This window comes from Phodopus roborovskii, unplaced genomic scaffold, assembly GCF_943737965.1.
Source record: "Phodopus roborovskii unplaced genomic scaffold, PHOROB, whole genome shotgun sequence".
In the NCBI taxonomy this organism is placed as follows: Eukaryota; Metazoa; Chordata; class Mammalia; order Rodentia; family Cricetidae; genus Phodopus; species Phodopus roborovskii.
The window spans coordinates 35,736,150-35,749,187 of NW_026126525.1; the positions used below are offsets into that span (position 1 = coordinate 35,736,150).

Consider the following 13,038-nt stretch of genomic DNA (forward strand, 5'->3'; position numbering starts at 1 on the left):
GCTTTCATACCTGAACCAGTTTTCTTGAGATAGCAGTAGCTCAAGCTGTCCTCAAACTGGCTATGTATCCAGAGATGACCATGCACTTCTTTTGCCTGTATGTGGATGCCTGTGAAAGCCAGAGGTCCATGAAGATTACGTTCCTCAATTGTAGTTATGTGTAGGTGTGTACATGCCAGAAGCATCAGATCGCTGGAGCTGGATTTGCAGGCAGTTAATGAGCTGCCAGACCTCCGTGCTGAGAACAGAGGGTCGGGTCCTCTGCAAGAACACATCTCCATCCCAGCCTTCTCAGTGTTGTCCAGTGCTGAAGACCAAAACTAGGCCTTGTGATCGCTTGCCGAGCAAGCACTCTTTCCCACTTGTCTGCATCCCCAGCCTGGTCCCCCACCCCCTTTTTTTAGGAGACGAGGTTCTCATGTAGTAATTGACTGGCCTAGAACTTGCTTGAGCACAGAGAGCTGTTTGCTTCTGCTTCTCAAGTGCTTGGATTATAGGCAGCACCGTGTGCTTCTAGCTGGCTTGATGACCCAAGTTTGAACCCCAGAACCTTTGAAAACAATATTGGATGAGCGGTACACATCTGTAATCTCAACACTACTAAAGCAGAATGGGAGGCAAGTGACAGGAGAACCTCTGATCTACTTATCACCATCTACTTATCACAACTCACTGATTATTAGTGCTTATGTCAAGAAAACTGTATTTAGCTTTACTATCAGGCCTGAATGCAAGAGAGTGATCCTGACAATTGGAAATGCCAAGAGTGTGGCATAAACTAGAGATTCTGCCCCAAAACAAGATGGGGCTGAGTGTGAGCATATTAGGTAGTAAAGTCTAGAACTAAACAGTCTGGTAGTCAGGTACTATATACATCATTCTGTGCCATTGTTCTACCACTGAGCCAGTGTTTCCCATCATTCTGAATAGAGCAGTTCAACCTCACACCTTCCTTTCCCCTCCTACACAAGAGATGAATTATCCCTTTGTTTCAGTGTATCCGTACAGTATATGCTACTTGCTTGTTAGTCAGTATTCACCATCTACTTATCACAACTCACTGATTATTAGTGCTTATGTCAAGAAAACTGTATTTAGCTTTACTATCAGGCCTGAATGCAAGAGAGTGATCCTGACAATTGGAAATGCCAAGAAGAAGCTGTAAAGCTAGAAATTCTCAATTTTATAAGGAAAGAAAAAAATGCTGATGTCAGTAAGCTCTGTGCCATGAGTAGGTTTTCTGTCTATGACATCGTAAAGAAGGAAATTACATTCATGTTAGCTGTGCTATCATAGCTCAAAATTTGAAAAAAAGAAAAGAAAGGCCATGGCTCATAAAACACTTTGACACTTTGAAAGCTGTATCAGGCTTTTTTTTTTTTTTTAGGCCACCAAGAGCTCCCAAATCATGACACTGGAATGATCAGCCTAGTTTAAGCATGTTTCTGGCTAGCTTTTTACACATTTAATTAACCTGTTTACCTTTATCTACCCTTTGCCTCGGGGCTTATTACTTTTGTATATATCTTGTTTTTTTGTTTTTCAGGACAGGGTTTCTCAGTGAAATAGCCCTACCTGTCCTGGAATTCACTTTATACACCAGGCTGGCCTCAAACTCAAGAGATCCACCTGCCTCTTCCTCCTGAGTGCTGGGATTAAAGTTTGAGCCACCAACCTGGCTCTTGTACATCTTAGTTTCACACTTCTCTCTCTGCCTGCCTTTTGAACCTGTGTGTCCCTTGTTCTCTCCTCCTTTTCCTCTCCTTCCTTTTTCTTACTCTTTGCTCCAGATTTCCCTCCTATTTATTCTCTCTGCCTAACAGCCCCACCCATCCTTTTTCCTGCCTAGGTTTTGGCCATTTAGCTCTTTATTAGACCAATCAAGTGCCCTAGGCAGAGATGGTGAAACAAATGCAACACATCTTTACATACTTAAACACATCTTTGCAATGCTAAACACATGCAGCATAAACAAAAATAGCACACCTTTACACAGTTAAAGTAATATTCTGCAACATAAACAAATGTAACCCATCTTTGCCCAGTTAAAATAATAATCTACAACAGAGAGCCATATTCCCACTTGTTAAGATTTGTTATTTATTTGTGTGTGTATATATGTGCTCATTCAGAAATCAGAAGAGGGCATTAGATCCCCTGAAACTGAAGTTACATGTGGCTGTGAGTTGTGGGTGCTGGAAGCCAAATTCAGGTCTTCTTAAAGAGCAGTAAGCTCTTAATTACTGAGTGATTCACACCCATAATCCCAGCACATGGGATCTGAGACATGACAGCCACAAGTATGAGGTTACACATAATGAGTTCCAATCCAGCCTGAGCTACAAAGTGAGACCTTATCAAAAGTAACAAAACAAGCCAGGTGGTGGTGGTGCACCCCTTTAATCTCAGCACTTGCAGAGGCAGAGGCAGGCAGATCTTTGTAAGGCCAGCCTGGTCTACAGAGTGTGTTCCAGACTGCCAGGGATGCACAGAAACCCTGTCTCAAAAAGCCTCCTCCTCCCCACCCCTAAAAGAAAGAAAGGTAGATAGATTGTGATATAGTTGTCCCTAGAGATAAGGACTCTGGTAAGAGAAAGTTCCCTTCTAGAGGTGCTATAGCTCAGTAGTACATAATACAAGTGCCTGGGCTCAATCCACATAATAAAAATAGGGAACCTGGAGAGATGACTCAGCAGTTAAGAGTTCTTGTTGCACAGTCATGGAGACAGGATTTCAAACCCCAGCACTCTTGTGACAAGGTTGGAATATGGTATGTCTGTAATCCCAACTCTGAAGAGGTCAGAGTCAAATTATTGCTGTCACTTGTCATCCAGCCTAGCAGAGAAAATGCAACCCAGATTCAGGGAGCGATTCTCAAATGGATTAAGCAAAGAATACCAGAAGAGGACACCCAGTACCCTCTTATGGCCTTTGCACACACGTACACACACATACATACACAAGTAAGTCTTTAAAAAGTGAATAACTTAGAAACCTTTAGAGCATACACATATAAGTTCTGAAGACACAAGGTTTAAGAGACAGGATTTTACTCTGTCTAGACTAGCATAGAACTCCTGAGCTCAAGTGGTCCTTATGTCAAATAATTCAGATTAGCTTCATGTTGTTCTCTCCCTTATGTCAGAGGAAATTAAACTGTATAGTGAGAAGTATCATTGTTTCTCTCCCCTTGGCACATAGCCATAGGTAACCAACTATAGAATGCTTTTAAAATAACAAGACAGTCTGGGTGTGGTGGTGCACCCCTTTGAGCCCAGCACTCAAGAGGCAGAGGCTAGTGGATCTATGTGAGTTCAAAGCAGCATGGCCTAAAGACTAATTTCTAGGACAGACAGGGCTACACAGAAACCAAAAAGAAAAAAAGAGACAAAACCCCCCAAAATCCCTAAGGTTTAAGACTATTTGTGTTTATCTCTCCATAGACAAGTGTCCTTCATATATTATTGTGGCAGGGTGGCTTACAATATAGTGCTTATTGTTTTAAAATTAAAATTAAACATTGTGTGTATGCATGCATGTGTGCACACTCTGGTACATGTCATAGAGGTCAGGGGACACCTTGCAGGAGTCAGTTCTCTCCTTCTACCATGTGGTTCTTGTGAATTGAACTCAAGGCACCAGGCATGGTAGCGGGCACCATTACCTTTCTAGCCATCTCATCAGCCCAGCATTAAAAAAAGAAGATTTATTTTACTTTTATTTGTGTGTGTATGTGTGTGTGTGTGAGAGAGAGAGACAGAGACAGAGATGAATGTAGGTCAGAAATGGGCATCAAATCCCCTGTAGCTGGAGTTAGAAAGCTACAGGGTGCTGGGAACCAAACATGGGTCCTTTAGAAGAGCAGCAAGTACTCTTAACCAAGGAACTATCTCCAGTCACCCAACATTTGGTTTTTCAGTAATATCTTTCATTTATATGTATGTGTAAATATGAACATGTATATGAACATACACATATGTCAAAATAGAATTTGATTCAAATGTAAAATATGTGGGAAAATAAGGGAGAATCATTATCTGTTCACTGGAATGATGACCACTATGATTATTTCAGTAATGCCCCTCTCTTCCTGTTTAAATTCTGGGTGTGTGAAAATCCTGCATACTTTTTAAGGCCTCAACCACAAGAATTTCACATTGAACAGAGAAATTTCTAACTTTCTTAAGAGGAAACTGAAAGTCTCAATGTTTCTCTCTTGGTTTTTTGAGACAGGGTTTCTCTATGTAGCCTTTGCTGTCAGCTCAATATTTGCCCCAGGTGGAGCGGGGAACAAACATTTATTAAAGAAAGTGAATTAGGGTAAAGTCTAAAACATTAAGGAAAATACAAGTTGCAGTCATTTGAGGGTGCTTGGAGCTGAGTGCATTACCCCCCCACACCAATTGACCAGGCTGGCTTTGACCAGACAAGCCCTCAACCTGGAATCTTCCTGCTTCAGCTTTTCAAGTAGCTGGGGCTATGCCTTGTGCCACAAGCTCTGCTCCTCTAAAAGTTATTTTAGAGGTAGCCCTGGCTGACCTGAAACCCATTCTATGAAGTTAGGCAAATTGAACCCACATTCTAGGCCTGAGTTTTTGTTTCTAGTGGTAGGTTGTAAATTAATTGACAACACTATAAAATTTCCTCACTAGATATAGAAACAGCATGATTCTTTTTATTTGTTTGTTTTTCTGTGGCTTTGGAGGCTGTCCTGGAACTAGATCTTGTAGACCAGGCTGGTCTCGAACTCACAGAGATCTGCCTTCCTCTGTCTCCCCAGTGCTGTGACTAAAGCCGTGCACCACCACTGCCCGGCCAAACAGCAAAATTCTGTCTATTCACTCTTGTCAAATGTTACAAGGAGAAGTCTTAGTTGAGAGAGGCTGACCAGCTAGCTCTGCAGCAGTGGGGATTGCTTTGGCTTCTTGACAGCCAGCCAGCATCATTTTGCTGCATTGCCTTTGTCTACGAGTAGGTGGGCTTGAGAACTTGCTGTGTGTACCTAATTTTTCCTTTATATTACATAAACTGTTTGTCAGATTGCTGTCACAAATACTAATTTCATTATGACATTATAAATTAAATGCTTAAAATTGAGAGTAGGGACTTTGAAGTAGCCAGTACTGAATTGTCAGCTCAGGGCCATTTTTATTTATGCCCTTTATTCCCATGTGAAATTTCTTCTGATTCCCTAAATTGTTTTGAAATTTTTTAGTGTGTGCTTTTTAACTTTTTAAATAATTTATTGGTGTGTGTGTGTGTGCCCTTTGGGACTTATATGCATCATATGTCTTTGGGTACCCTTTTATATTCCAAGTGCACTGGGGTCCACAGTCATGCGCAAGGGTAGAGGTCTGAGGACCCTGAGTACAGAATTGAGACAGCTTTTATAGGGTTACAACAAAGCCCGCACATCATAAACCAATCATTTCATAGCATCCAGAGCCCACAATCAATTTAAACCATCCAAGCCCGCGCTTTATAGACCAATCAGTTTTCTATAGCCCTGGAGGTCTGCATTTGTGTGGGCTCCTAGGTGGGGTGACAAATGGCAGTTAGGTTAGGTCACTGGAGCAGGGGTTTCATAAGCAGTTTACAAAGTCAGGTAAGGGTAGGGAGTGTCTGGCTGAGGGCAGGGTCTGGAATTTAAAGTATTTAGTATTTTTAAGCTTCTAGCTTCCTGGGGTCAGTAGAGAGTTAGGCTGTATTTTCAGTTGTGGGTGCTGGGAACTAATCTTCACCCTCTGCCAGATGGTAAGTGTTCTTAGCCACTGAACCATCTCCCTAGAGTGTACCTTTATGACTTAGGTTTTTCTATGAAGCTTTGGAGCGTGTCCAGGAACTGCGGTAGATCAGGCTGGCCTTGAACTCAAAGAGATCTGGCGGCCTCTGCTTCCTGAGTGCTGGAATTAAAGACAAAGGCGTGCACCACCACTACCTGGCTGATTTCTTTTGTGACCATTTGCATCTCATATCAAGATGACCTGGAGTTTTTTATAGTGATGCAAAGTAACAGCATTTACAGCCATGTGACACCACACCCTCCCTATTGCGGGATTCTGGAGATCAAACCCTGCCAGCTGTGCAAGCCCCACTATCAGTGGAGCTGCCTCAACTCCTTGTTTGCACATTTTTGGGAAACAAGTGGTGAAGCTGGTTGTGTGCCCAAGGATTAGTCCCATTCCTTTGTTGGCATTGTTGCCTACTGTCAGGGATGTCTGGTAGAGGCAAGCAGCTTTAGCAACAGGAAAAGTCAGAAAGCAGAGTATTAAAGGACTCCCATCAAAGGCCTCCTTAAGGCTGAAGCCCAGCATCTGACTCAGTGGTGTCTTTAGTCCTGCCCAGCATAGTGTAGCTTCTTAATGTCTCTGAAGCAAATGTGAAGTGAAAACTGTTGCATTGTTCAGCTTTGGTTGCATGTTGACAGTCTTGTTTTCTAACCAGCATTGTCCTTTTTACTAAAAGAGAAAAAGTATTTTTGTTTGTTTCTGACAGGGTTTCTCTGTGTACCAACCCTGGCTGTCTGGAATTCACTCTGTAGACCAGGCTGGCCTTGAACTCACAGAGATCCTCCTGCCTCTGCCTCCTGAGTGCTAGAATTAAAGGCATGCACCACCACACTTGGCAAAAAAAAGTTATTTTAAGATGGGAACTATAAAGTGAAATGGAATAGAACTGAAAACAGCTTGTTTACTGGTAGAAAGCTCTGTAGAAGTACTGTACTATTAAGGAGTGTCCTGGCTTAGAAATGTTTCTTCTTGGGCTGGAGAGATGGCTCAGGGGTTAACAGTGCTGCCTGTTTTTCCAGAGGTCCTGAGTTCAATTCCCAACCACATGGTGGTGACTTACAACCACCTATAATGAATTCCGGTGCCCTCTTCTTGCCTGCAGGGATACATGCAGGCAGAACATTATACGTGAGACATAAATAACTCTTTTTAAAATGTGTTATTAAAAAAAAGAAATATTCCTTCTAATCTATAGAAGCTAATCATGGTGAGCATAAATTAAGACCTCAGTCTGTTTATATATTCCTGGCACATAAAGGTGTAAACTTCAAGAATTCCATAGGGCTAGAGAGATGGCTCAGTAGTTATGGCTGTACTTACAGAGGTCCTGAGTTCAATTCACAGCAAACACATGATGCCCCACACCATCTTTAGTGGGATCTGATGCCCTCTTCTGGCATAAAGTTGATAGAGCACTCATACATAAATCTTTAAAAAACTAAAAATTTCGTAAATATTTTTCAGTGAGTGCTGTTGCTTGAAGCCATAAGGGAGGTATTGAGAGTGGTGATAACTGAGATGAATTCTTTGGGAGGAGAGGCAGGCCAAATTGAATTTTGCTATTAAATTTAAAGGCTGACTTGAGAGCTTGTTTACACTTGTGATGGATTGTCCAGGATACAAACAAGTCTGTCTTTTCCTCTGCTAGTGCCAGGCTGGCCTCAAACTCACAGAGATTGTCTGGCTCTGCCTCTTGGGAGCTGGAATTGCATTTTGTTATTTGAATTTCATTTCTAGTGCAGCTAGATGTGATGTACACCTATGATCCCAGGACTTAGGAGGTGAAGGCAGAAAGGCTGGAGTTGACAATCATGACCTGTATGTCAAGTAACAGACCAACCAGCCTGGCCCTGTCTGGAACAAACAAAAAATATTAGCCAACACTTCATTAGCTGAAGAAGATTCAGCCAGGAGGAAGGAAAGACTAATATTATTACAGGGCATAGCTTAAGTCCATACCAGCACAATGGGAAGGACAAATTTAATCTATCTATACAGGTAGATTATATTTACTTTGAGTTTTCTATTTCTGTTGCACACAGTTCGTTAAGGATAAGGCTGACTCCCCCCATCTTTTCTGGATGTGGCTCCAGACAATGTAAATGAGCCAGAGTTTATACATAGTGCTCGTAGATTGTGGAGGGCTGCCTGCAGGCACCTCCACTTCTTCTGCTTGGTTTCTACAAACAGGGTTTAGATGGAAAGGTACTTGATGAGAAACAGCTTGCATAGACGTCCACAGCTTGGTTTCAGGATAGCTTAGACATGTCTTCAGACCAGCCAGTGAGATGGTTCAGTGAGGTAAAGGCTAATGTCCAGAGTTCCATCTCTAGAACCCCAGGAAGGAAGGAGAGAACCACCTCTAACAAATTCCCCTCTGACATCCACACATGCATAGCCCTCTCCCCTGATATATTTTAAAAGATTTATCTGTTATTTTAAATTAATGTATGTCTCTGTGGATGTGTGTACATGAGTATAAGGGCTCACATAGTTCATAAGTGGGTGTCTGTTCCCTTGGAGCTAGAGTTCCAGTTATGTACCACCCAATGTGGGTACTGAGAATTGAACTGGGGTCCTCTGTAAGAGCAGTACCTACTCTTAACCCCCCCAAAAAAACTGAGAGCCCTCAAATCCCCACACTGAGATGCAATTATTTCTAAAAGCTATATGTTATCTCTTATAGTTGTACTGTTAGTTATTCATTTACTCAGAACCATACTGATAGACACATTTTTGGACTACCATTTTGTGCTTTTAGAACATTTAAGTGACTATTAAGGGAAGTTTTTCATGTTTTGAGCCTAGGAATATATAGTTTTATACAGGGTGAGGTCCTGGTTCATTCTCCAAATGACACACTTGGATATATAATTACAAAACAACTAAGTAATTTTACTAGGTTTTTAAATTTTTTTTTTTTAATGTTTATTGGTGTTTTGCCTCCATGTATGTCTGTGTGAAGGTATCAAAACTGGAATTGGAGTTACAGACAGGTGTGAGCTGCTACATGGCTGCTGGGAATTGGGTGCTGGGAATTGAATCTGGGTCCTCTGGAAGAGCAGCCAGTGCTCTTAACCACGGAGCCATCTCTCCAGCACCACTAGGTTTTTTTTTGTTTTGTTTTTGAGATAGGGTTCCTCCGTGGCTTTGGAGCCTGTCCCAGAACTCACTCTGTAGACCAGGAGTGGTCTAGAACTCACAGAGATCCACCTGTCTCAGCCTCCCAAGTGCTGAGACTAAAGGTATGTGCCACCACCATCTGGCTACTATTGATGTCCTTTTTTATAACATTTTTTTTTTCTGTTTTGTGTTTGCCTATTGACTTATGACATGTTCTTTGCTCATTTTTCTGTTAGGTTGCTATTTTCTTTTTTGTGTGTGTATTGGGGGATGGGTGGGGGTTGAGACAGGGTTTCTCTGTGTCCTGGAACTTGCTCTGTAAACCAGGCTGGCCTTGAACTCACATATTCACCTCTACCTCCCAAATGCTGGGACTAATGGTATATGTCACCACCACCTGGTTCTAAGGGCTCTGTTTTCATTCTGGTTAAGTTGTTGATAGTTGCCTGCCTTCCTTCCTTCCTTCCCCTGACTCCTCCTCTTTTTTTAATAGCTTCTTTGTTTTCTGTCTTTCTACATGTTTCTCAGTTATTAATGTAGTTACACATGTGGACAGGTGTGATTTTTTTTTTTTTTTTTGAACTTTAAATCACTTGAGCTGTAAGGGTTGGAGATAGGAAACCAACTCTCCTAACACCATTTATGGAGTAATTTATCATCATCCCATTTCATATGCTGTGATCAGACCCTATTTATTTCTACAGTATACATTGTTAGCATTGACCTATTTAAAGAGCACTATGTCTACATGGTCTCTCCTGTCCCTGCTCCTCCCCTCATCCCTTCTTCCTGTACTGGGATTACATTGAAACCCTCTTGTATGCTGGGCAATGCTCTATCATTGATCTATCCCAACTCCTTTTCTTTTTGATGTTTGATTTTTGACACTGGGTCTTGCTAAGTTGCCTAGGCTGACCTTGAAAGTTTTTCTGTATCCTGTTCAAGGCAGCCTTTGAAGTTCTGTTCCTCCAGCTTTGCATACCAAGTAGCTGGGATTACAGGCCTGTATCACTAGACTTGGCTAAAAAATTTATGTGTTCTGGTTTCCCTCCTTCCAGTTTTCAATAGTACAGGTGAGGTGTTTCTCCCCCACCCCCAAACTAGGGCAAATCTACTTTTGTGGGCTTCCCATTGCTGTTTGGGTAAAGACCTGATCCTCAGTTTGTCCTAAAAGACCTCTGTGGCCTGACTCCTTTTGTCCCTCCTCCCCCTGTTCACAGTTTCATTTGAAGTCATCCTTCCTTCCTGCATGGATTTTGAACTAAGACTCTTCTAGACAGCAAAATGGGTCAGTCTCAATACACACCTGATTTTTCCCATTGCTCAGGGATGTTTAAAAAAAAGTAGCTTGAAACCCACTGTATTCATTTTAAGGAGATTTATTTTGAGAGAAAGAGAGAGAGAGAGAGTGTGTGTGTGTGTGTGTGTGTGTGTGTGTACATGTGTGCCCTCAGTGAGTACACTTGTTCTGTGTGTGGATGTGTGTACTTGAGTGCATGATCCCATGGAAACCAGAGACAGCAGAACCTTCTGGAACTTGAGTGACAGGCTATTTGAGCTGCCCAGTGTGGGTGCTTGGAATCTAATTCCTTCTGCAAGTACAGTTTATGCTCTTGACTACAGGGTCATCTCTCTAGCCCCCGTTTTATGCATTTTATCGAGTGTCTCAAACTTGTTTTAGTCAGAAGGATAAATCTCTTTGCTAGTATTTCATCCCAGAATCTCATTTCTTTTGTTTTTCAGAATGTAACAATGAGTCTCTAGCTATTGTCTTTATTTAATAAAAAAAAATTATTAGGTTTCTTCATGTATATGAATGTTTTGCGCATATATATATATATACATATATATATATGTATATGTATACATGTGTACCACACATATGCCTGGTCAGCAGATGGCATTAGCTCCCCTGGAACTGGGGTTCTAGATAGTTGTAGGCCAAACTATGTGGGTGCTGAGAATCAAACCCTGATCCCTGCAAGAGCAGCAAGTGCTCTTAAATGCTAAGCCATTTCTCCTATCCCTGTTGCCATTATTTTAAATTCCATAAACATTGATATTTAAGATACCTCATTTTTCTTTCAGATTATTACTTTTTATTTTTAAATTTTTTTACATATGTATACTTGTATATTTGCATGCTTTTCTATATGCCACATGCATGCAGTAGCATATAGAGGCCAGAAGAGGGTGTTAGATCTCCCCTGGAACTGGAATTTCAGAAAGTTCTGAGCTGCCCAGTGTGCTTCTAACTCCCTGGCCATCTCTCTGTACTCCCATCCCCCTTTTCTAATTATGTTGCTCAGGTTAGCTTCAGACTTGTATATTTCAGGCTCCTAAATTCTGGGATTATAGGCATGTGCTACCATACTCAGGCAATCTACTTTCTTGATAGCATAAAGATTGTTTTAAAATTTAAAATTTTATTTCAGTAAATAAAATAGGCCATAACATCAGAGGCAGGTCCAGTTAGAGCACCCAAAGATACTTTATAGAAAGTTGGGCTGGTGGCAGAAGGAGCCAGTAGCTTGTAGATGTTCATAATTCATATGGTAAAATTGTAATTATTGTATAGTAGGAATAGTTTCATAAGGTATATACCATTAGTAAACATGGACTACACATAGCTGAAGTGAAGATTATGCATCCATGCAGTATATGATTTTTTCATATTTGAAGAGAAACTCATCAGTACTCTTAACTATTTTTTTCTTTCTTCCTAGATTTAAATAGTTGAGTAAGATCAAGCTGGGTAACCATGGCTGAAGGTGGATTTGATCCCTGTGAATGTGTTTGCTCTCATGAACATGCGATGAGAAGACTGATCAATCTGGTGAGATGAGCTGAGCAGTCATCCTGTTTAGAACTGATCTGTGTGCGTCCTGGGCTATGAGATTAGTGTTTGTCTCCATTACATTTTTATTACAGCGGTAGATCATAACAACCTTCCCTCATGAAGGAACGTCAAGGAAGGAGCTCAAGGCAGGAACTGAAGGAGAGTCCACGGAGGAACATTGCTTAATCACGTGTGCCCCATGACTTGCTTTGCTTAGCCTGCTTTTTTAACAATCCAGGAATGGCTCCACCCACAGTGGGCTGGGCCTTCCCCTAACAATCAGTGGTCAAGAAGATGTCCCACAAGTTACTCACACCCATCACAGGCTGATGTGATAGAGACATAGTCTCAGTTGAAGATCCTCCTTCCCAGAGGACCCTCATTTCTATGTAGTAGACCAAAAAACCAAACCAACGAGCAGAAAGGCTAATAGAGAATTTTATCCAGATAGTCACTAAAAAAGTTTGATAATGGCAACTCCCTGGTGAATTAAGACATAATGATAAAATACTTCCAGCACTTGTTTTATTAGAGACAAAAACTGATTATTTTCTTTACTTCTTATAGGTTTGCTTATTTATCTAAGGATATTTGACATCCTGGTTAGTTAACCACAATTATGTTGAGCCTGTTGTATTCATGTTGGAACAGATTATTGTTTTCTAGTTATGTGAAACCGTATGTCCTTCCTTATATACACAGTTCAGTCCTTCTCCAACATAGATTAGACAGCAAGTCTCCTAGAAACAGATTCTACATCTAATAAGTTGTAGAAATAAAAATAATTTTTCAGCTGCCTGATGTTTTAAAGAACATATAGTATATTGAGAGAATGGGAGATTTACACTGTACTTTTAAATTTTTAGTAAATGTGTATATTACATATTAGAAAAAACAAAATTTAAACAAAAACATACACATGGAAAAGTTTGGTGAGTCTGTTTTGTGGCTTAAGTGTCTTGTGTTTTCCCTTGTAGTAATTTTAGCGTGTTTGGATGATCCCTTTTGGATTCAGAGCATTTTGCTTCAGATCTTTTGCTTCCATTTGGGCTCAGCAAGACTGATTGTCTTAGAGAGTAACTTAAAGAATGGCTTCTTAATTCCAGTTCTACTCATGAGACTGCAGTTTGTGTAGTACAGTAATAATAGTGCTTATTGGATCGTTACTGCTCTTCACATGCGTCATCCATGCTGTTCCCTAATGGTACCCTGATTAATAAATAGGTGGTATTCATGTCCCCATTTTAGTCAATGAACAAGCTGAAGTTTAGAGGAGTCAGTAACTTG

At 41.0% G+C, this 13,038-nt stretch overlaps 1 protein-coding gene across 5 annotated transcripts in view; it reads left to right on the plus strand.

Moving 5' to 3' along the window:
• The window catches only part of Smim14 (small integral membrane protein 14), an 81,424-nt gene that overhangs the window by 56,939 nt on the left and 11,447 nt on the right, over positions 1–13,038 (plus strand). For all 5 annotated transcript variants that reach the window (XM_051198403.1, XM_051198406.1, XM_051198401.1 and 2 more), the window contains exon 2: positions 11,639–11,748. In XM_051198403.1, coding sequence (XP_051054360.1) covers positions 11,674–11,748 — 75 coding nt within the window. In that variant the 5' untranslated portion in view covers positions 11,639–11,673. The remainder of the gene's footprint in view (positions 1–11,638; positions 11,749–13,038) is intronic.